Source organism: Astyanax mexicanus, chromosome 2, assembly GCF_023375975.1.
Source record: "Astyanax mexicanus isolate ESR-SI-001 chromosome 2, AstMex3_surface, whole genome shotgun sequence".
Taxonomy (NCBI): Eukaryota; Metazoa; Chordata; class Actinopteri; order Characiformes; family Acestrorhamphidae; genus Astyanax; species Astyanax mexicanus.
Genome location: NC_064409.1, coordinates 65413579 through 65439893, shown reverse-complemented (window position 1 = coordinate 65439893; position 26315 = coordinate 65413579). Strand labels below are relative to the sequence as shown.

Genomic DNA, 26315 nt, shown 5'->3' with positions numbered 1-26315 from the left:
ATATATATATATATTTATATATATATATATATATATATATTTATATATATATATATATATATTTATATATATATATATATTTATATATAATATATATATTTATATATATATATATATATATATATATATATATATTATATTATATATATATATATATATTATTTATATATATATATATATATATATTTATATATTATATATATATATATTTATATATATATATATATTTACTATATATATATATATTTATATATACTATATATATTATTATATATATATATATATATATATAGTATATATATATATATTTATATATATATATATAATATATATTTATATATATATATAAACATATATATATATATATAATATATATATATATTATATATATATATATATATAATATATATATATATTTATATATATATATATATATAAATATATATATAAATATATATATATATTTATATTTATATATATATATTTATATATATTTATATATATTGTGTATGTGTGTATATGTATATATATATATGTGTATGTGTATATATATATATAGTGTATGTGTGTATATGTATATATATATATATGTATATATATATAGGTATAGGTATAGGTTTTATTTCCCTTGTGAAAAAGTCATACATTTAAATAAATATAATAATGTACTTTAATTATTTTCCAATAATAAAGTATACTTTTTATCCTTATAATTACATTTTTACTTACTTAACCTGTATTTCGGTATACTTTGAAACAGAACTTTATTGGATGTGCTCATTTTGTACTGGTGATATCCTTAATAAAAAAACCTATACTTAGAATTATTTAATAAAACTATGCTTTTTATGATAAATTATGATTTTCCTAAATGGGTTTCATGGGTCTATCTATATTTCTGCAATAAAACTGTGAAATATGCAAGCAAAACATTAATTTTATGTTGTTCAGACTAACTAAAACTGTGCTGATGAACCTTTTAAAGTGTTAAATCTAGAAGTCAAAACTTTACCTGTTGTGTTTAACATATAATGCTTGCAATTAGATACCTTGCTTTTTTACCAGTTTATGTAAATTTCTAAAAATGTATTTGATGTTAAATGTATGCTTTAATCACATTTTTAACATGTTTTTAATGTTCACACAAATACACTTAAATTATAAAAAAAATTGTAGCAAAAATAACATTCGACTAGTATACTTAGTATAAATTTAGTGCAAGTTTATATAATTTAATTACAAACAAGTAGTAATTAGGTACAAATTAGTGGTTCTAAAATAACATAACTTAAGTACAGACATATTTCAACATAAATGAAATATACTTTTTTTCCACAAGGGTTTAGATGAGTTTCCTTAAGATATGTTTTCTTATTTTAAAGATAAATTGCAATGCATATGTCAGACCAGCAGGTGGTGTACAGCGATCTTAGTGATAACACATAAGTGTAGATGGTTTTATTACACTTGTGCATGAACTATGTGTAAAATCTGTATTTCTAAATACCTAAAGATGAACAAACCAGAAAAACGAGTGATTAAACTGCCAGAGATCCATCTGACCTAAAAAAAAAACAAAAACAATAACTGGTACAGTAGCATGACAATTTTTTTATTAAGGCAAAAACATGTATTCTAAAAATCGTCTAATATTTTCACTTAGATATTGCACATAGTTTTATTTACGTCTTTGACACTTTAGAATGAATTAATCAAAATGGGTGTGCCTTCACCAAATTAGTGCATGATTAGTTATCTACAAATAAAACATTTAACCATCATTATATCTGTTGCAAACATGTTTACTGGCATCATAGAGTGGTGTCTGAATCGTCTCTGAAACTTTCTGGATTAAAACTGTTTATTAACCTGTAGCTCAGGTAACTGTCAGGTTTGATAAAGAACCACTAGGGTTCTCAATGGGTGCATGACATATTTGCAAAATATATTCTAGTTACTGAAGTAAAAGAAACATACATCAACATAAACACTGTAAAATCAGGAATTATGAGAAACCAAGGCAAAGTTGTAAAACAGAAAAGTGTTAAACTTATCAAACACAATTCTACACTAGTTTGAGACCCGTTAAAGTAGATGGTAGAACTATTTTAAATTCATTATTCAAATATCAACAATGTATTCACATTTGAAACATGGCCTGTTTTCATCTGTAGCTTTTACTTAACATATTGGTAACTGTGTTGAAAAAGTACCTGCTGTATAAATCAGATTAAAGCTGGAATATTTAATTTATTGTATATAACATTTTTATATTTTGTTACATCTCTCAAAACAATCAATAAACTGTTCTGACAATTAAAAATTAAATAAACATAATTATCTGTTGAAACCATAGACCTGTAAAATAAGCATTTAATCACCTTATTTCAACTCTCTTGTCATGAATATGGTTTTAAAAAGAAACATATATATTTTTTTGTTTTGTTTAGTTTTATTTCTGCCCCAAAAAACTATCCTACACTTCCTGGATTCTACAGAATCACCTACTCCAGCTTTAAGTGCACTAGACTGCGCTGTCTATAAGAATGACTGAAGACAGCTGCAGAATGCATAGATCTTGTACGATCTGATAAATCTGCTAGTGTATAATCTGCTTTAGTATTCACTACAAAAAAAAACTATTATTGTACCATTATTATTAAATACTCCTAATTAAAAATATACAGTACATGTTCATATTAGTACAAGGAACTAAACATATTATATATATATATATATTATTTTTGGAATGTTGAGGCTTTTGTGTTTAAGTACACTTAGTATCTGAATGAACAAATTAAACAAAAACAAACAAAAATCGTGAGAAACCTGTACACATGATGCTATTGCCTGTCTTTTAAAGAAACTCTCTCGATAAGGCTAAAATAAAGCCCTATCTGGACAGGGTTAGTTTCTCAGGGGGTCCTGGGCAGCGGTGGAAAGTAATTAATTACATTTACTCAAGTTACTGTAATTGAGTAGATTTTATGAGTAATTTGTTATTTTTAAAGTAGTTTTTAAAATAGGTAATTTTACTTTTAAAATAATAATTAAATGCTGGGAAAAAATTGGCACGGATGCTCGCGCATGGAATAATGAGGCAATACGCTGGACAGAGCTGTCAGCTTCCAAAACTTCCACCTCAAACCTGTGAAAGTATGTGGTGGTAAGTATTTTCATCATTAAACAATCTGCTTGAAATGTTAAAAACATGTAAATAGCAGTTAAAGCATAGCAATGGCAAGTTAAAAATTAATAATGACCTGTAAAACAAATACTGCCTGAAAAGTCCAAATTATTATGTGGAATAATAGTTCATTAAAAATGATTAATTTATGATTTGTTGTACTTTTTTACATCAAATAATTAAAAGAAACTACGTAACTTTTACTCTAAGTACATTTTAAATTGAGTACTTTTTTCCTTTTACTCGAGTAGATTTTTAGATGAGTACTTTTACTTTTACTTGAGTAGAATTTTAGCAAAGTAAAGGTAATCTTACACAATTACAATTTGTCAGTACTTTTTACACCTCTGGTCCTGAGGTAATTTTTTCTTTTATGGGGGGTCCTCTGTAATTTTATTCCCGTCTGGAACGACCATGTATTTGTTTTTCTCAGACATCCTCTGAGAAAATTACAGGCTGAATTATCTACTATTTTTCACTGAACTCTGTGGTCCTCTGGGAATTTTAGTCCCGTCCGGATCCACATCTCTGAGTTTCATCTTCTCACGTTTAATAAAATAGCTTCTCATCCAGCACAGATGATAAGAGATTTCTGATCAAAGCTGATTACAGGAGCTGCATTTAAAACAGCAGGTTTGTATGGTTATGCGTTTTGTGGTTGATTACTCAGGATGTTGGGATGTTAATGCCAGGTGTGATCAGGGGCCTGAAACACAGAATCTACTGATTGCTGGTTGTCCTGAAACCAGTCCTGAGAACTGAACATTCTGCCCTGCATTAATTCAACTACTCAATACATCTACTCTAGCTCAAAAAGACCATAATAATCATCTGATCAATAATAAGCTAGATTATTTGTTATATGAGATGAATGGAAATGACAATGTAGAAAGAAGGGAAAGATTAAGAAAATAAGTCAAATGTAACACATTTACAAATTACAGCACACAAACTTCTCTATTTTGGCTCAGGGACGCCATCTAGTGTTTGACCAAACCAAAAGACATGCATGTCCACACTGTCCATGTCTCTCTGATATGTAGGAAGTGTCTGTTACTGCAAGTGTTTAATACGGAGCCATTATGTAAAAAAAAAAAAAAAAAAAATGCGTGGCCACACCAGGCGTGAGAACGAGATCATTAAGGCGTGGCTACGACTTATTAAGGCATGGGAACGAGTTAATTAAATCGTAGCCATTAAGGCGTGCCCACAGCCTTTTTTTCATAGCCAACAAAGCCAGCACCTGAGCAAGGTTAAGCCTGTGAGCTTTTAGTATGAGAATTAAGTGTCTTTTACTTAGAATTATGACATGTTTCACTTCAAGAGACTCCAAAATATCATCGTAATTCATTCTAAGATAAAAAAAAAGAAAGAAACCAATTTACTCTCCATTTCCTTTACAAAAATGATTATCCTTTGGAGCTTTGATGTGATATTCAGTCTTCTTCTCTATGGGCATTCATTTACAGAATAGCAAATTTTATTATTCTCCGGCTAGATTTAACTCGTTAATTATCTCGTTCCCATGCCTTAATAAGGTATGGCCACACTTTTTTTTTTTTACATATCACGTTAGTGGTTCCATAGTTTAAAAAACTAACCCTAAACAGTTTCTTTTTTTAAAGCCCCTCCCACCTGTTGACCTGCTGATACACCACCAGAAAGGCTTTGTCAAGTCCAGTCTGAGAGTTCCTTTAAAAGCCAGCAGGCAGACGTCAGGACATGGCCATCATTGTTACAGTACACAGTGAGTCAGTGGTTAGTATTGCTGTGTGTCCAGCTGCTCCGTGCTGGAGGTCATGTGTCCATGTAGTCGTCTGCCTCTCTTCTCAACATCTGCTCGGTCTCTGTGCGTGATGCGTCTGCGGCCGCGTCAGCCTCTGCACGAAGTCGTCTGTAGTCTGTGTGGAAGAAGATCACGAAGCAGCAGGCGGACGCGCAGCACAGCCCTGCCATCACCAGCACCGGCACTGTGTGTGTGTGTGTGTGTGTGAGCAGGTAGAGATAAAAAAAGAGAGCGTGAGGAGACAAATCAATGGCTGGACCTCTGCCCAACACTATCATTATCAAGACACGTCTGACCAAATACCACCCAGCAGAAATCTTAATCCCAGCCTGTTCTCTTCCCCTCTTCACTACTGCTCTACTCACACACACTCTCACTCTCATTACACAGAGCAGAGAGGTGGAAATGATGCATTAACTGCTTTAATAGCAAATAAATCCTTTGTTATATTGACTTTGGGTGTAGTAAAACATATTATATACAATTAATAGAATTTATTTATACACTTATTAATATGCCATACCATATGTCTGTCTTTACTAAAGAGCATAATACTACATCTCTGCCCCAAACTGTGTGAAAATCAGGTATAAATTGTTAGAGTTGTTTTTACATTACATTACATTACATTTGGCAGACGCTTTTGTCCAAAGCGACTTACAATATTGAAGTACAAAAATAATAGAAGTTAAAAATAAAGCATCTATAGATAGGGCCTTAAGGAGGTCAGAGGGAAATAATGGGATAGAGGAGTAGAGAAGAGGAAGAAGGAGATGAGGTTAGAATTAGTTAGTTTGTTAGAGGTGTTAGGAGAGTAAGTGCTCTTTGAAGAGCTCTGTCTTCAGGAGTTTCTTAAAGATAGCGAGAGATTCTCCTGATCTGGTAGTGGAAGGTAGTTTGTTCCACCATTGGGGAACTGTGTATGAGAACAGTCTGGATTGCTTTGTGTGAATGTTTGGCAAAGCGAGGCGACGTTCACTGGAGGAGCGCAGCGGCCAGGAGGTAGTGTAAGCCTTCAGGAGCGAGTGCAGGTAGGAAGGAGCCTGTACTGTCATCACCTTGTAGGTGATTGTAAGCACTTTGAATTTGATGCGAGCAGCAACCGGTAGCCAGTGGAGCTCAATGAGCAGCGGAGTGACATGTGCCCGTTTTGGTTGGTTGAAGACCAACCAAAAATCTCACGCCTAGACTACTGCAATGCCGGGAGGCCAGTTAGTACGGCATTGCAGTAGTCGAGGCGTGAGATTACCACAGCTTGTACCAGGAGTTGGGTGGCCTGTTGTGTTGTAAAGCGCAAAGCGACAGGATCGAGCAACTGAGGCCACATGGTGCGTGAAGAGAAGCTGGTCATCAATCATGACACCCAGGTTCCTAGCAACCTTTGTCGGTGAGATAGAGAGAGAGTCGATGGTTATGGCAAAGTTGTGTTGAATAGAAGGTTTTGCAGGAGTCTGTCTGGTTTTGCTTTTTTTGCCATTTTCTTTCAGCAGCTCGGAGTTTGGAGCGTAGTTCCCTGAGCGTGTCATTTTTGAGCCATGGCTGCGGTTTGCTTGGTTTAATGGCTCGAGATGTTTGAGGACACAGGTCGTCCAAACAGGAGCTTAATGTGGAGCAAAGAGTATCAGTGGCATCATTAACATTGAGTGATGAAAATGATTGATATTGTCAGTCACCAGCGAGGAGAACTGGTCTGCTGGGAGATCTCGAAGATTTCGGCGGAACGAGACCATAGTAGGAGTAGCTGTGGGTTTTTTCGAAATGCGAACGTTGAGTTGCATGAAGAAGTGGTCTGAGAGGTGTAGAGGAGTGACAGTTAAAGAGTCGGTGTCACAGTTACGAGTGAAGATCAGGTCTAGTAACTATAACTAATTACTTTTTCAAAGTAGCGTGCCCAACGCTGCTATTTTGCACTATTAAAAGTTTCTTGTAAATCTTTACAGCAAGTTAACAGTTAAAGTTGTCAGTAAAGGGTTATAAAATTACAGAAAGATCACAGCATATCACTTTATAATAAGAATAATAACGTTAATTAATAAATTAATTACAGCTTTCGTAGAGTTTTTTGCCTAAATAAATACCGAATGTCACTGTAAATATTATTTACAATTACTTAAAAGTAATAAACATATGTACTTTAAAATTTGGGGGTTTTAGTTGCCAGTGAATAATAACCAAAAAAGGAAAAAAATACATGATGTCCATTAAGTAATGGATGGGCTCTAAACGGGTTAATAATAATAATATATAATATGATAAACTCTGTTTAAAATGACTTTGTAGAGTATAATATTTGTAAGATAATGTTTGTATGTTACTCATTAAGCATTAAAGCAGGCAGCAGAGAAGTAGACAGCTGGATTGGGGGAGCAAATAGGCAGACAGCAGGATGGGGCCATCTCAGATCCTGTGATAAGGCACACAGTTTACTCAGTCCTTATATAATGTTGGGTATCAGGGTCTATTATCTGTTAGAAACACAGGCTAAACTGCAGTTTCAGTGCAGTAAACTACACACTAAATGATCAATAATATAAGAGTAATGGGAGAAAATGGTGTAAATCTGTTTTTTTTTAAGTGTAAAGTTCTCCAGTTTAACATACTGACAACTGAGCTTATGTGTGACTAGTCTCCAAGAGTGGCTGAGGTGTGATCTTTTGTGGACCTACCTTTCATATGCTAATACAGGCTAATACAGATGAGTGGAGGGTGGGGCTGGGGGGGCTGCCGCTGTATTGGGACTATTATTCGGAGGTATTTTGTATTTAACGTCGGCCCTGCTGTGGTTAGGGGGTTCACGTTAAGCCTACTTGCTGAGCCACTGCTTAGGAAACTGCCTGTAAATGAGCTCACACCCCGAACACCCCGAGCTGTGAATTCCACTCATTTGTGGTTTTAATGAAGAGGTAGTGATATTAACACGCTGTTTCTAAGGCTCACACTAAAGCAGCCTGCGATTTGTACATTTCAGCAACTCAACATACTGTGGCTTGCAAAAGTATTCATACCCCCTGAACTCCATATTCCATATTTTGTCACATTACAACCACAAACACAAATATATTCCATTGAAATGTAATAGAAAAAAAATAAAGTGGATTATAATTGTGAAGCTGAAAGAAAGTTAAGCATGATACAAAACATTTCTTACAAATAAAAAACTGAAGTGTGGTGTGCAAAATTATTATTGAACCAATGGCATTCAGAAGTTGCCTAATGACTGCTAGTGACTAAAAAGTGTCAACCTGTGTGTAATCTAATCTCAGTACAAATACAGCTGCTCTGCGACTGCCTCAGAGATCGGTTAAGAGAATACTGGGGAATAAACAACATCATCATGAAGTCCAATATGGTTGTGGAGAAGTTTAAAGCAGATATTGAGGCAATAAAAAGATGTCCCAAGTTGTGAACATCTCATGGAGCACTGGTCAATCTATTATTCGGAAATAGAAAGAGTATGGACCAACTGTAAAACCACCAAGAAAAGGCCGTCCACCTAAACTTACAGGCCAAACAAGAAGAGCACTGAGCAGAAATTCAGCCAACAGGCCCATGGTGACTCTGGACGAAACGCAGAGATCTACAGCTCAGTATTAGAAGGGCCCAATCGAAGCCTATACCTAAACCCAATCGAGAACTGGCGGCAAGATCTGAAAACTGCTGTTCACAGACGCTCTTCTTCTAATCTGACTGAGCTTGAGCTGTTTACAAAGAAGAATGGGCAAATATTTCAGTCACTAGATGTGCAAAGCTGGTGGATACATACCCGAAAAGACTTGCAGCTGTAACTGCAGTAAAGGGTGGTTCCACAATGTATTGACTTGGGTGGGCTGAATACTTTTGCACTTTTACACCACACTTTTCATTTTTTTTGTAAAAATGTTTTGAATCATGCATAATTTTCTTTCCACTTGACAATTATATATAAATATACCACTTTGTGTCTGTATTTTACATTAAATTCCAATGAAATGATACATGATATTTATGCATGTGGTTGTTATGTGACAAAATATGGGAAAGTTTAAGGGGTATGAAAATTTGTTGTTCAAGCCAGTGTATACTGATTTTTTTTTGCTGTTTCCTTACTTTTCTACTCAATTTTACCCCGTTCTCTACAGGCCAGACACATTAAGAGATGCTTTACGATGACGGTATTGTGCACTCACCCTTCCAGCTCAAGTTGTCATCGCCACCAGCAGCACACATGGAGCCAGGAGAGTCTGCCAGCTTCTTGGTCAGAGCTTGCAAGATCTCAGTGTAGATAATAGACTGGATCTGCCTAATAAATTCACAATAAAGAGTAAATAGCTTTACTGAGACGGCCAAAAACTCTATGTGCTAGAAAGTCTAGATCTGTACTGCAGTACTCTCATATCAGCCTCAAAAGTATGGACACATCTTCTCATTCAAAGTATTAATCATATTTTTCTTCATTGTAAATGAATACTGACATTATCCAACTACAAAGGAACACAGACGGAATCATGTAGTAACTTAGAAAGTGTAAAAGAAAAAAACAAAATACTATAGGTGATCCTATCTGGGGGGCTGGTAACTCTGATATACTTATCCTGTGTAACAGAGGGAGCTCTTGCTCTTCCATTGCTGGTCATGCTGAGAGCCAGTTTCATCATTACGTGACTGCACTTGAGAATACTTTTAAAGTTCTTGAAATGTGAAAATTGACCGATCTTCATTTCTTACAATATTTTTCTTCACTAAGTCTCTTCACTTGGCATAAAATGGATTAGAACATTACTTAAATAGGGCTATTCATTGTATACCTGTACCTCTTCACAACTTTACAACTGGTGCTCTTAAACACTTTAAGAGGACAAGAGATTCAAGTAATTAACTATTCAGCTGTTAAATAAATGTCTGAATGAGAAAATCCAGCAAAGGTGTGCAAAGCTTTAATCTAGGCAAGAGGTGCTACTTTGAAGAATCTAAAATAATATAAAACATATTCTGTTTTATTTAATATTTTAGTTTTTCGTCATAGTTTGGATGATGTTAGTATTAACCTACAATGCATTTTAAAATAATGAAAAAACACAAAATTTAGGGTGTGTCCAAACTTGTACTGTATATGTATTTTGTGAACACTTTATTATGTATGGACTACATTTAGATACTGTAAATTTACAAAAAATGCAATACATATACTATCTTAGTCTTACTCAGTTACAAAATGTCAAATATGAGCATTAGAGAGCCTTATAATAATACATATACACTAATTACTTGTGAGCATTACAGGAACTTCTATGAAATCTATAGATTGGATACTGTTTGATATCAATAAGATCATATCAATTCATAATTTTAATGATAACTATACACTGATATGCCACCTGCTAATGGGCAGGACCTTTGGAAGAAATTATATCCAGCCTGCATGGGAGGTGGTAGTGTTGCTTGTCTGTTTGCACAGAAAATTCTGGCCTGATGCTGAAGGTCAGGATCGTTACCACCCACTGCACTGTCTACTGTGGGTGGTAATGCCTTCTGTGATGTAAAAACAGCATATTTATTTACAGAGGAAAGGGCTAATTCTTCTGAAATTTTAATAGAAGTCAATGTAAATTGTCAGATTTTATTTTATGTAATTTTGAAGCTTTTCTAATGATCCGTATGTTCTGAAACTGAGACAATGACAATGACGACCGCCATATTCAAATTCATCCATATTCATGACAAAATGTTTAAAAACAATTTGCTTCACTTGTATGTTTTCTCACAAAAGTAACAATGTATAGTATGATGTATAGATCAAACGGTATACCCTGAAATAAAGATGAGACCAGCTGACGTTGCCTCTCCGACTGGATAGGAGCACTCTACCGACAGCTCCATCGAAACCGGATAGATGGAGAATCCAAATAAGCCAAAAAGAGCACAAACTACACCAATCAGAGCTTTCTGATCCCTCATCTGAGTAACCTGGTAAATACAGAGAATACATTAATCAAAGAGAAACTCAGTGTCTAAAACAGGGCTGTCTGATCTGCAGTCTGACAGAGAAAACCCTGTTTTTTATGCAGACAATTTCACACAGATCTTCCTCTGGTCTCATGCAGAAATGATTAGACACCCTTGTTTTAAAAGCATCAGACATCTGATTATTGTACTTACCACAGCAAATGCAGTGCAGGCCAGAGATGTAAGGCATATGTTTATCTTGGTGGCCTCTGTAAACTTCTTTGTCTTGTCCACGAAAAGGCCTAGAAAGGCAGCACCGATCACCCCAAACACGATGAAGAGAGCTCCACACACTCCAGCAAAATCCTGCCATTACAAACACATGATACAGATATAGTATTCTATCTGCAGGTATGACATTAAGTAGGTTATGCGCAAACTCTTGCCTTTTATCTTTTTAAAACAACATTTTTTTAAACACTATGCCTCACTGTTGCGACTGTTTATAAGGCAGGTTTATATCTCCACAATTTACTATTATATATAGCCATATTATATATATTTTTTAGCTCTCACTCACTATCAAGGACTCTCCCTTACACCCACAATGCTACAAGCAATGAGAGGATAGGAAGGCTAGAACATGCTTTAAATCACCACCTAACTAGAACACTAAGAATAAACTGATAAGGACATTTGCATTCTAAAATCTAGAATCTAACATCTGCAGCTGAGGTAGGGCAGGTTCTTGGAAGGGCTGTCTTTTAAACAATCACTTTTAGTAGGAAATCAGTCTGCAGTCATGATAATACAGCTCCGCTGCTCAGCTCTGATTGGTCACACTGATTTTAACACATCTATCAACACAGGAAATCGAACAGGCATCACCAGAAAGGTCCGGCGTCTTACAGAAGTGAAACCTGTTTTTTATTTTGAATTATCCTCACCTCCAAGCTAAACTACACCCTGTTTCTGCACAGCAGCACAGACCAGGTCCAACTGAGCTGAGAAAACTCCTCACTGACAGACATCTGGTGCCCTTTCCACAACCTCCTGTGCCCAGCTTGAGTCAGTACAGTTCAGGAACCTCCACTGACTTCACACTGAAGTTAGACTGGCTAAGATATAATATTTGTAACATATATTACAGATATTATCAATAGATACTGTCGACCATTTTAGAACGTTTTTGTAACAGCCTTCCTTTTTTTTTGTAATTCTTCATTTTTTCAGTGTGTATTTCCAAGAATTGACATTCACAAATATACATTTTTTCTTTTTTTTGTTATCACTTCTGATATCACAATTATCACATTTGTGTGCCTTCAACATAGAAATTACGTATACAGAACAAGGAACTACTAACACTGAGGATGCCTTAAACTATTGTGCAATAAAAATGAAGAAAAAACGATAAAAAAAGAAATAAAATAGTTTTCTGGGTAGTAGTTTCAATGAAATCTGGTCTTTCATTCTTCATGTAAATTGTCCATTTTGACCATAGTTTTGCAAATTTTGACATTTGCAGCCCAGCCTTCCTTTTTTTAAACTACAACTATATATATTTCTTTTTTTTCCCCTTGAATCTTAAATCTCAGTTCCACTTAATTATGTTTATTATTTTTAGATTGTTATAGTACTTTGTATATTTTTGTCTTTGTGTATTTTTTTTATATTTTTTGAACAACCATTTGTTTATTTAAAAAATGAGCAGGTCAGTAGATGCAGTGGATAAAGTGAGACACAAATATATACCATATATACTATAATATATAATATAATAATGTTTGCAAAGTATCTATACACATTATGCACAAATATATCCAGGCACTCTTTTGAATTGAAAAAAAAAAGGTTTACAAGTGCAACCATTTGACTCTTGATCGTTTAACCGTGCTTGTAGGTAATTTATGCTGCCAGAACTGAGAACTTACATTGGTGTAGCCTTTAATACACAGGATCTGCTCCAGCAGAGTGAAGAAGCAGGTGAAGATGGCGATGCCTGAGCCGAAACACACCAGCAGGATTAGATAGGCCTTGTTCTTCATCAACTGCAGGACAACCACACAGAGACTCCTCCGTTAGGTGATGAGAGTACTTTGATCTAAGCAATACTCTATATACTGACATGAGACATATCATGGAAAAATAACTTGTTGCATGCCTTAATGGACCTAAAGAACTGGATATATACATGTGGGGCTTTCTGAACTGACTGTGGATGTGATTTCTGCTAGGGACTTGTCTGTTCACACGGACAATTCTAGCCAGATGCCGCCGGTAGCAATCATTATCACCCACTGCACTGTCCACTGTGGGTGGTAATGCATTCTATGACGTATTTACAGTACAAATGTTTCACTGTGGGTTAAGGAATGTTAAATTTCACACAACTTTGGTAAATGGAAAATCTGATCCTGCTATCGGTCCTCCATCAGGTTAAAGTTCACACTGCTTTGTCATGAACATGGTAACCAGTGATTAACCTCACTCACAAGGTAACACCTCACAACTTATACAGGTGTGGGTGTTTTCATAGATATGGTTGATAGTGGATGGTTGATTTTGGCATGTCAGTATACATGTAATATAACGTAATTTAAAATTCAATGTTGCTTTCTGAACAAAATTGTACATTAACATTTTAATTTAAGATTCTTTCTTCCAATAATTAAAAAAAAATGCTTTCTATGATACTTATGGCACAGATGTGTCACCGTGGATTGAAAAATGCCCTCCATCAGGTTATAATTCACATGGTAACACCTCACAACGTATACAGATTGATATCTCATGCCATTTGGCATTTCAATATACATGTTATATGTAAAATAATGTTGCTATCAGAACAAAATTGTACATTGCATATTCAAAATTGTACATTTAACCTAATCATTTATAATAATTCTGATAATTCTTTTCTGTCATAGTTCATTTATAATGAAATTTTAACACAATATTTTCCCAATTTACACAGCCAATTACCCAACCCACTCATTAGGACTCCCCCTATTACTAGTGATGCCCCAACACCAGAAGGATGAAGACTAACACATGCCTCCTCCGATACATGTGAAGTCAGCCACCACTTCTTTTCGAGCTGCTGCTGATGCAGCATTGCTGAGCATCATCACAGCAAGCTTCCAGGTAAGAGCACAGCAACTCGGTTCTGATACATCCGCTCACAGACGCCTCGTCCTGAGCGACATCACCCTTTGGATTGATGTGGAGAGAGAGAGCAGGAACAATTGTGCTCTCTCAGGGCTCCGGTAGCTGATGGCGAGCTACATAAACAGGATTCGAACAGGCGATCTCATAGTGATCCGTTTGGCCACTTGGAGCCCTGACCATGACAAGTTTTTAATGTGTATATATATATATGCATGTGTGTATGTATTACAAACCAGTTTAATGCCCTGGAAGAAAGGCTCCGAGCTGGATGTCTCTGCACCAGCTGAGGGGGGCGTAGGGGGCACACTCTCCCGGATGCCCACTGTTGCTAGGAAACAGACCACGATGGCAGGTATAGCGTATGTAAGGAGCTGTAACAGTGACAGAGTGTGTCAGAGAGTATAATGCATACAGTGTGTCACACAAGCTGAGACATTAATGACCACTCATTTACATCTTACCAGTATAAAAAGATTGCTGGTCTTACTGATGATGAGCGGAGAGAGGATGTTAGCAAACAGCAGGCCAAGGGGATTTGCTAAAAAACAAATAAAGCACATTTCTGTTCATTTAGTTTAACACTATAGTTTAAATTTAACTTTTTCAGAACACTAAATAAACGGGTATTAGGAGACTCACACATTGAGGCGATCATGTTAGCAGTAGCACGCTGATTGTCAGGAAACCAAAGTGCTGCCAGTTTGGTGGGGGAGAAGATCACCAGAGGCTGAGCCACAGCCCCCAGAGTCTGCCCTGCCATCACCACTGGGAACAGGGCCCACCCTGGGACAAAGCTGAGAACTCCCACCACTCTCATTACACTGCCAACCATGTTGAGCCAGGACCCCAAGATCAGCTGCGTAAACAAGAACATACACACTCAGAAACCTGCTCATTCAGGTAGACTCTTACCAACAAAGGGTTCTTCAATGGTTCTTTAGTGAATGAGATGAAGGAGATGGTTCTTTGTCATGTAAATGATCCTTGAGCTAGTCAATGGTTTATTTGGATTGGTGGAAAACCTTTTGATGGTGGTGTATAACACCAAAAGGGACAATGTGCCCTTTTTTCAGGACTATATGGATCTATTTTTGCTTAGAGTAAACCAAAGGTTTCCAGTACATATTTTGTTTGGACAGTGACTATAACCTAAATCTTTGATCTAAATAAAAATAACAAATGTCATTAATACTAATCTTCTTGTCTTATAATCACTGGAAATCTTTCAATGGATTAGACCAACTCTTCTATTATTCCAAGGGTGTTAATACAGTATATTAGTGTCTTCCCTCTATTAACACTGTATTCAGCTCACACAGGCCTTGCTAATTGGCTGCTGAGTGGAGGAAGGTGTGTTTAAAGGTGTAGTATACTAATCGCTGAAGGTCTGAATGGCTCTAGATGTTCTGCTGCTCATGCAATATTGTTTCACCCATCTTCAGGTTACTCCCAAAGCATACAGCTCTGAAAAAAGTTATTCAGTTTCTGAATCAGTTTCTCTGATTTTGCTATTTATTTAAGTATATGTTTAGGTAAAATGAGCATTCTTATTATTATTTTATAAACTACAGACAACATTTCTTAAAAAATACAAATAATAATATTGTAATTTAGAGCATTTATTTGCAGAAAATGAGAAACAGCTGAAACAACAAAAAAGATGCAGAGCTTTCAGACCTCAAATAGTGAAAAGGAAACAAGTTCATATTCATAAAGTTTTAAGAGTTCAGAAATCAATATTTGGTGGAATAACCCTGGTTTTCAATCACAGTTTTCATGCATCTTGGCATGTTCTCCTACACCAGTCATACACACTGCATTTGCATAACATTATGCCACTCCTTATGCCACTCCCCTTCCTCTTGATTATATTCCAGAGGTTTTCAATTTTGTAATATCAAAGAAACTCCTCATTTTTTTAAGTGGGCTCTTATTTTTTCCCAGAACTGTATATTATGAAGTATACTTAAAAAAAAACAAAATCATTTTTATGAAAGCATGACCAAATGCGTATAAGTTTATAGCACATCAAAGATTTTGCTATAAAGTTTTACATGGTCCATGTTTCTGTCTGGACTGGCTGTAGAAACTTTTGACTGGGATTGACTTGTTTTCAATAATTTGAATGCAACGTTGTCATGTGACCACTAGATAGTGTGGGCGCTGTCTCCAGGCCAAAGGGCCAAAGTTTTAAGAAATTAAGTATCGCAATGCAGAAAAGCAGAAATGTAATGTCCTCATATGACGATGTAGGGTCTCATAAGCAAGAGACCACTTAAAAATGGTTTCAAAGTTTCTTTGATTTTACCAAATTGAAAACATCAGGAATAAAATCAAGAGGAAGATGGATGATCACAAGCCATCAAACCAAGCTGAACTGCTTGAATTTTTACACCAAAAGCAGTGTGTAAGACTGGTGGAGGAGAACATGTCAAGATGCATGAAAACTGTCATTAAAAACCAGGGTTATTTCACCAAATATTGATTTCTGAACTCTTAAAGGATTATAATATAAACATGTTTTCTTTGACAATATTTTTATTTGGAATTTGGGAGAAATGTTGTCTGTAGTTTATAGAATAAAACAACAATATTTATTTTACTCAAACATAAACCTATAAATAGTAAAATCAGACAAACTGATTCAGAAACTGAAGGGGTCTTTTATTTTTTTCCAAAGCTGTATACAGCCAATTCTAACAACTATATTCTCTCTAGTGGTTAATTTTGGTCTGTATTCACAGAACACTGTGAGATCACAGTTTTCAAATTAGCTAATGTAATGCTCTTGTTATTGAATCAGATTAACACTGTATCTTGAACTGTACCTGCTATTCAGTTGTCTAGAAAGAAAGTGTGTGTTGTACTTATGTATTTATTCTGCTTACAGTCAGTCTCAGTCCCAGTGTATCCAGCATCCATGTTGATATGAGGCTGAGAGGAATGGCCACCACCATATAGACGAGTGAGAGCCAGTTGACCTGGTCCAGAGACACATGCAGGCCCTCTGCTGTCAGATCCGCCACAGGAGCAAAGGTCAGCCATTGCTACACAGCAACATGCAAACAACATAAGAGTTAGTCATTCAGTAACATGCATAGATAAATAAATCAGTTTACTTTTTCATTTTACATTTAATATTTTTGTCAGTTAAAAGTCTTGCATGCACCGTCAATTATTTATATAGGATCACTGTGACAAAAATACCTTGTATCTTTAATTTTGCCATACTTAACTTTACTTAATTTACTTTACAAAATGGATATCTGGTAGTTGTAATTTATGCTATATCAGAATTTTATTGTCAATAGACCAAGAGAAATTCCCCAAAATAATAAAATCTTTTTACATTGATTTCCACTGAAAGATTAAAATGTTTCCTTCTCTTGTAAAGTTGCCAATTTGGCTTTGCAAGCTTGTCTGAGATCAAAATGTTTCCAATGTTTTTGTTCTATTATACAGCTCTGAAAAAAAAATTAAGAGACCACTACAGTTTCCAAATCAGTTTATCTGATTTTGCCATTTATAGGTATATGTTTAAGTAAAATAAACAATGCTGTTTTATCTATAAACTACGGACAAAATTGCTTCCAAATTCCAAATAAAAATATTGTCATTTAGAGCATTTATTTGCAGTAGGGGTGTCACGATTCTCTAAATCCTCGATTCGATTTCATTTTCGATTTGAGGGTCACGATTCGATTCGATTCTCGATTTTCTTGTTTTTTTTTTTCTTGTTATTATTTTATGCCTCATAAAATAAATAAATAAATATAATTAAATAATATATTTATTATTATTATTATAAATATTATAAATATTATTATTTATTAAGATATATATGGTAATGCCATCTAGTGACTTTTTTTGGTAGCAACAGTGTGCACTATTAAAACAAGCAGTTTATCAGAGCTGTGTGTGGATGGCTGGTGAAACTGCTCACTTACATGAAGCTGCAGTTCTTCATCCAACCACTAGTCGGAGCTGCAGCAGCAGCACAAGCCCCGCTCTCTTCACTCAGTCACTACTTCAGTACAGCCCAGCCACGGGCTACAGAGCTCAGCCAGTCCGTTTTTACTGTTTCTGTAAACAAATAAAGGTTTTAACCCCACTAACCGGATAATACAGCTCACTACAGTTCATCTTTCAGCCCAAGCAGCTAACAGCAGCAGGTTAGAACAGCCGACACGGAGGCACTGCTCGGATTACATTATAAACAGGTCAGTTAGCGCGCTGCTAACCTCAGGATGTTTATAACTACGGAGTTTAGTGGACACACCACGGCCGCCAGGTAAGTCTTTTAAAGGCTACTGAAGACTATTAAAGGCTATTAGAGGTTATTGAAAGCATTATTGGGGGGCAGAAATCAGTACAGGTTGGTTAGATAAGTGATGTGGTGAAACTGTGACTACCGCTGTCACAGTGATGTTTATTAACGTCATTAAAACAGATTTTGTCAGGTATTGTCTTATAAATATTTACACAGAACTTATATCTCTCCTGAAAAGCTTTTATTTTAGTCAGAAACACGCTTGTGTTTACTTTATCTGAGAGAAAGATGTTTTTTTAATTCAATGGAAAGCAACAGGTGTAGTCAATTATAAGTTTAAGATTTTTAATCCACCTCACTGTGATCTATAGTCCGTGTTCTCAAGTCACACTGACACACGCATTTCAGCGAGTTCACACGCTCTCACCTGCGCGCACCCACCCCTCCGTTAGATACAGATACAAAACCTGCGCGCCCAACCCCTGCCCCCCCTCCCCCCCTATTTGCGTAGCGCGCGCGGGAGGGATCGTCGATCCTCTTTTTGACTTCGATACTCGAGACCATGACCTCATTTCGATTCGATTTCGATAAAATATCGAGATCGTGACACCCCTAATTTGCAGAGAATGAGAAATTGGCTGAAATAAAAAAGATACAGAGCTTTCAGACCTCAAATAATTCAAAGAAGATTCCAGAAATCAATATTTGGTGGAATAACCCTGGATCATAGTTTTCATGCATCTTAGTATGTTCTCCTTCACCAGTCTTACACGCTGCTTTTGGATAACTTTATGCCTTTACTCCTGGTGCAAATATTCAAGCAGTTCAGCTTGGTTTGATGGCTTGAGATCATCCATCTTCCCCTTGATTATATTCTAGAGGTTTTCAATTTGGTAAAATCAAAGAAACTCTTATTTCTCTTATTTTTCCCCAAAGCTTTATATCTTGTGTTCTAAATCTCTCTCTGTGATTAGTGTGTGGGCAACTGTTAAATCCAAATCTGTGGATATTTTATCACCTACACTCATACAAAACACTCGCCTGGACAGTTCTCTCTCAGTTTACTCTCTCTGAATCAGCTTTATGACTCATGTCTTGTTTTTCAAATGTAACCATATAACAAAACATTAAAATAACAATACAACATCAGTACAAAATCAATAAAACATTATGAATTATCCTAGTTTGACCTCAAAACTGAATCACGAAGACCAAAGAAAGGTGGAAGTCAGACTCTTACATCCCAAAAACATGATGTGAAACTGGGAAAGCACATGTCACACACACATGACCTGACACACTTTATTTATTTAGAGCTGAAGCATCATGACCAGTCCTCATGCTCAGTGTTAGAGCTGCACGAGACCTCACACAACAATAGCTTTTGTTGACATTCCAAAATATTGAATTTCTGCTGCCAAGAGTAGGACTCTGGTCAGCTGATATGAATCCACAATAACACCACTGTTTACTCGTGCCATCACTCACACACACACACACACACACAGTCAAGTTCTCAGTCAGCATGCAAATTTACAGTAAGTGATGTACACTCTGACTACTGAATGAATGAATTACTCAGTGACCAGCTCAGCTATGATTGTGAGAAATTGAAGTTTGGACCTGTGTTCAGGTGCTGAAAGTTGAGGGGTATAAAATATAAGTATGATAATCTTCTTAGGCATATATGAAAATGGATATGGGTATCAGGCAGAGATTAGCAGAAAATGCTGGGCAGGAATTAATCCAATCAAATCCTACAAAACAATGTAGTCTGAAATACCTTAAGTTTAACTGTGTAAGTGTATATGAGTGTTTCTTCATCAATTACCAGTAATAAATACTTAAAAGTCGCATTCCATCCTTTTTTCATTCATTTTTAAATGGTTATTTGCGGTTTCTAGTATGTATGAATGCAATGTGAGCTGTTTTTTTGTGTGAAAAAAGTGCTCCAGTGTTTCTGTATAGCTCTGCTTTAGTTAACTGAATAAGTGGTCTCTGAAGAAAGACAGGATTTCAGCTCTTGCTCATGAATATGCATACACGCATACAAAGATATCACCACTAATTGCCTAACAGCACTTCAGCAGAAAACACGGCCTTGGTGCTTGGGCAGTTTCACCACATCAAAGCCCCAGAGTCTGCTCTATATCATAAAATCCGTCGTGAACGGCGCCCACTTTGACCGGTGTTCTGTCAAATTGTGCTACCTAGTGTACATTTAAGGTCTCTGTGAAACACATAATCCACCGGAGATCCAATTTAAACCTACAATTACTTACACAAGATAGCTAACACTAACTAGCCGCTGTAAACAGAGCTGTAAGCTCTTTAGCTGACAGTGTCGGCTCTGCTGTAGCCCAGGTTTAGCGCTGCCTGTGGGCGGTCCCGAGCCAAGTTGGGGAAGGCCATGAACTCACTGGTTGATGTAGACACAATGCTTTTCCTGATCAACTCTTTTTTCTGAACATTTTCTTTTACTAGCTATTACTGTAGACAATTGAGGTTGAAGAACAGTTTCATATGCAGTATCATATACAACTGACAGACAGACCTATTGTATTTCACAAAGATCAAGAAAAAGTGGATTTTATCAAAAGAAGATCTTTAAAACTGTTAGATGTCTGGACAGAGCATAATGAGAGCAGCATTTTGGCAACCCTGTATACAAAGTAGGGGTGGAACAGAATTTCGATATCACGGTCATTTTTATTGTGATACATTATCGATACACTGCGTCAAATATCTATATTTTTATTGAAACATAGGTGCTCCCTATGATTCACTCCCGCAGTTTGACTTACTAAAGTTTCTGCTTCATTACTTACATCATGTGGTGCTGCCATAATCATTAATCATTAATCAATAAAAGTGGTAGTGGTCATTCTGTAAAACTGACACCAATTAATCCATAATTCCAGGTATTTGCTTATTTAAGAATGTCAGCAATGGGTGCAACTTATTAAAGTAGCTGTAAAATAGCACAAAAAATGGGACATATTGTGTATTTTGGCTACAGCCACACTGTTAAATCAACACATTTAGTGTTAAATCAATACTATGAGTGTTAATATTTAACACCCACAGTGTTATATTATCACTAATAGTATTGATTTAACGCTGGCATTCACTGTGTGGCTGCAGCCAAACTAATTTACTGTGTATAAATCAGCAGACTATGAAATCAGAGCTTTTGTTTTTCTGTTCTTTTTTTTTTTATTTTATACCTCTAGACTGTAATCAATAATCTGACAATGGAACCATTAACATCAATACATTCATTTATTTCCCCTTTTTGAGCATTTCTTATTTTTGCTGCATAGAAAAAACATATTGATCCATATTGATGAAAAGGTTGACACAGTAAATGGGTCTCAATCGAAGGTTACAGAAGGTCACAGCACTGCAGAGCACAGTGTTTACCCTGATCTCACTCATGAAAGGCTTTGAAATTTGCTAAAAGGTTGAGTCAGCAGAGCTGCAGGTTCCCTGGACCAGAGTTTGGAGTTTGAAGTTTTCTGGCTGTAAAGCTGTTTGTCGTTCAGCCAGGCAGCTGGTCTGAACTGATTAAGCTCTCGAGCACAGAGATGAAGAGGTTATCCAGATGCGTAAAGAGAAATGAAAATAGCTGATGGCGAAGGTGCATTTCTGGTGTTGTTGCTGCTGTATTATATTCTGAAATACAACTGGTCACAGTAAAGCAGTAGAAGAGCTAGAATGTCTCCTTCAGTTTGTCAAACACTAACACTGAGGTCTTGTTCTGGTCAATAATGTTAGTTTGACCCCTCACAATTCCCTTGGTGTGATAAGTGGTGCACTGATTGGTTCTTTAACCCACAGCTGAAAAGCAGCTTAAAATGGCAATTTGAACTGATTCAGATCTGATTATCACAGTCAATTCAGCAGGGTTGGTCCAAGCAACATTAACTCTGTATAAGATATCACTGGCTTCATATAAAATCACTTTTAGTTTCCATTAAAAAAATCTTTCAATGAACAGAATATTTGTCAATTAGTAGTTCATTTTAGATAATCTAAGCTGGTCTTTGATGGTTAACATGATTTAAATGTTGATCTTCCAGGTGAGGAATGTATGCATGCTGCATTTGATTTTGGTCATGCTTGGCCATGCTGCTCATGCTGTTCAACCAGCTCAGTCAACCCACTTGGTGATGCTGGTCAACCGTAGATGCTGGTCATTGTAGTCAATGTAGATGTGTTTGGTCATACTGGATGAACAGCTTGGTCTTGCTGGTCTACAGCATGGACAAACCTGGCCCTACTAGTTATCAAGCATGGTCAGGTTGATAATGATTAACCAGATTGACCAGGACACAGTTTTTTTCAGCAGGGGTGTTTTCTTAGAAAATGAATAATGGAACATGATTTCATTGGAAAAATATACAAAGGTAGTGTTACAAATGATAATGGCATGACACCATCATGACAACAAGTGTGTGTGTGTGTGTGTGTTTGTGTGTGTGTTTGCTGGATCTATATCAAACTGAGCTTGGTATTTAGGATATTGAATTTTCGTCTTAAAGAAATCACTGCTAAGAAACAGCATGTCCAGCTCAAGCTGGTTAAGTTGGTTGACCAGTTTAGTTTTGGACCAGCACAGTGTATGTTTCAATGGTTTAATTGGTCTACAAGCATGATCGATCTGACCAAACCTGACTATGTTGGTTGACTAGCAAGATCAAGTTAGTGGACCAGCATAGCCAACATGGTATGGTATATGGTATGTTTTTCTTATAACAGAGAACTTTATAAGAACTGTTTGCAACATTTGAAAAGGTTCTGTTACAGGAAGGTTAGTCTGTAATGCTAAGAAAGGCCATTGAGGACGGCATTAGCCAAAACATGTCCGTCTTTGAATAAAAGGATTTAAGCATCTAAAATCTTGCTTCTTTTGAATGAGGGCTTCCATGTTCCATAAAGGGTTCTAAGAATGTTAACTGTATTTTTTATAACACATAACATTATAAGAACTGTTTGCAACATTTGAAAAAGGGTTCAGGTTCAGGTTAGTCTGTAATGCTACAGAAATAACGTAGCAGGAACTGAAAAAATGTAACATAATAATGGTTTGTATCACAATGTTATTATTACATTTCTTACAAAGCGTTCCCAGCTCTCACAAGTTTAAATGAAAACGTTCTATGAACATCTATGAAAACTTGAAAGACTGAAGGTTCTAAGAATGTAAACTGTATTATTTTATAACAGAGAACTTTATTAAAACTAATTGCAACATTTGAAAATATTTTAGGAAGTTTAGTCTGTAATGCTACAGAAATAATGTTACAGGAACGTTCTGAAAATGTGTGACATAATAATCCATGCAGACACGTAACAGTATTAGACGTTATCCTGATATATATTTTTTGTCGTCTGACCTCATGACCAACTTTCAACCTGAAATTAACGTTTACTGATGTTGGTGGCGTGTTGGTGGGATGTTTGCATCACAACGTTATTAGAACGTTTATTTTATAGCGTTCCCAGCTCTGACAAGTTTGAACGTTCAAAAACGTTTGATAAAAACGTTCTAAGTACTTTAAAAAAAATTAACAACAGAAAACCTTATAAGAACGGTTTGCAACATTTAAAAGGTTCCAGGGAGGTTAGTCTTTAATGCTACAGAAATAACACTTCATCAACGTTTTGAAAACGTTTGACATAATAATGGTTTGCATCACAACGTTACTAGAACGTTTATCACATTAAAAACGTTTTAAGAACATCCAAAAAACTTCGCAGATAAAACGTTCTAATAACGTTAACTGTGACATTCAGGACACGTTCTACTAATAAAAAATTTGCTAGCTGTAAAACGAGCTAGAAGGAAATGCTACTCTTGAGCTGGATTTGTCAACAGGGATCAACGTCTATCAAACGTTGGTGGTCAGCTGGGATTAAGCCTGCTGACAGTGCTAGATTTCCCATTCAGAAAAACAAACATGACACATTTAGCTAAAAGTGGCTTAAACCAGAGTTTCTGAAGCTCCATTCGGGTTAATCGAGTCAAAGAAAATGACCTACCATAGAGTTGGAGCAGTTGAGGAGGCACGCGACACTCAGGATGAACCATCTCCTCCTGTACGATCTGAACTCGCCGGCTTTCCTCAGAGCCGGACTGCGCTCTGCTCGGTTCTGGGTGTGGAGCGCTCCATTATCCATGAGTCAGGCTGGAGGCGCAGAGAGCAGGTCCACGAGCAGGTCCACAGACAGGTCTATCCCGCAGGAGGAAGCATTACTAACCGCTCACAGCTCCCGCACTCCACAGAGCCTCGTGCCCGGCCGGTTCATGGCGAGTCGACTCTCCGAATCACTCTCGCGGTACTCGGGTTCAGTACTCAGTACAGTGTAGCTGCGATTAATCGCCAGTGCTTGATCTGATCCGAGCTAAGCCGCACTCTGTCTCTCCGGCTGAGAAAGAAGAAAGAGAGAAATAGAGAGCACAAAACAAAAGTTAGAGAATGGGAGGTGCGCTGGGGTAGCCACGCCCTTCCCTCGTGACCACTGAGTCAGATCTGCTGCTGCTTGAGCACGCTTTAACCCACAAGCTGTATGGAAATGGTGGTGGTATGGTAAAACCATGTTTTCACTAGTGTTTCACTTGTAGAACCAGTCTGCATTCTTAGGTACTTGGTTTTATACACCTGTAGCCATGGTAGTGATTAAAACCTCCCATGGAGTATTTATTATATATATAATATATTTATTGGTGTCAGTTTCACAGAACTTGATAATCAAAATTCTTCACTGCAGGCCCCTATTCATTTGATTATTGCCACCACGTGAAGTAATGAAGTGCAGCCGTGATACAATTAGATCATACTATCCCAACTGGCATTTCAACGTTGAATAAACGTTGAATCACGTTGAATTTTGAAAGTGTTAACAATAAACTTACATCACTGTAGTAAAGCTGAGTATAACGAAAGTTACCCACCACTACCAATCTGACATCTAATTCAACATCTGATTCAACATCTGATCTTAAAAACACTAAAACCGTGAAACTATTAAAATATGAACATGGTGTTAAATTAAAAAGCAGTAACTGCAAATAAAAGTAAAACACTGTTTCATTCCTCCATCCAACCATTTTTAGAAATTTTATGGTGATGAAAAGGCAGAAGGTTGAGGACATTATGTTGATTCAACGTTAAAATTTCAACATTAGCACAACCATTGAACAATATATGTTGATTCAACGTTGTTTTAATGTTAAAACGACAACATACAATACTTTAGTCATATTTCAACCACATTTCAACGTTAGGGGTTGGTTGTGTGCCAGCTGGGTATCCTTCTTAAAAGATTAAAGAAAATGGTCGGTGTAATTGTAACTGCCTTATTATAGTTCAAATCATAGTTAGCCAATCATTATCAGTTTATGAGGGTAAATGATATACATTCCGGTTATACTAAGGTAAGGTGTATGGAATTCCACAAGGCTCTGTCTTAGGACCGTTATTATTTACATTATATATGCTCCCACTGAGCAAAGTCATGAGAAAACATGATGCAAATTTTCATTGTTATGCGGATGATGCGCAGCTCTTTATATCAGCCAAACCTGATGACAGAGTGAGAATAAAGAAAATCGAGGAATGAGTAAAAGATGTGAAATCATGGATGTCTCACAATAGTGCAATAGTGATAAAACAGAAGTTCTCCTATTAGGCCCCAAAGCTGCAAGAAATTAATTATCAGACTTAATGTTAAATCTGGCCAACTTCCCAGTCACACCTGGTTCAGCAGCTAAAAACCTTGGCGTTATCACAGATTCAGATCTAGCATTCGATAAACACATAGCTAATGTTACTAGAACAGTTTTTCTACACCTCTGTAACATTTCCAAGCTAAGAAATGATTTATCCCTACATGATGCAGAAAAAATAGCACATGCCTTTATTATCGCAAGGCTAGATTATTGTAATGCGCTACTGTCTGGATGTTCCTGCAGT

The 26315-nt window shown here is 36.2% G+C and overlaps 1 protein-coding gene across 1 annotated transcript; it reads right to left on the bottom strand.

Moving 5' to 3' along the window:
- Positions 1-1843: 1843 nt before the first annotated feature.
- Positions 1844-24818, bottom strand: slc49a3 (solute carrier family 49 member 3). The gene is made up of 10 exons (XM_049474724.1): positions 24382-24818; positions 16955-17113; positions 14706-14922; positions 14528-14604; positions 14300-14437; positions 12830-12946; positions 11109-11261; positions 10759-10916; positions 9140-9252; positions 1844-5157 (listed from the first exon to the last, which is right to left on the bottom strand). The coding sequence occupies exons 1-10, from the start codon at positions 24517-24519 to the stop codon at positions 4985-4987; spliced, it is 1443 nt and encodes a 480-aa protein (XP_049330681.1). The 5' UTR covers positions 24520-24818; the 3' UTR covers positions 1844-4984.
- Positions 24819-26315: the final 1497 nt, after the last annotated feature.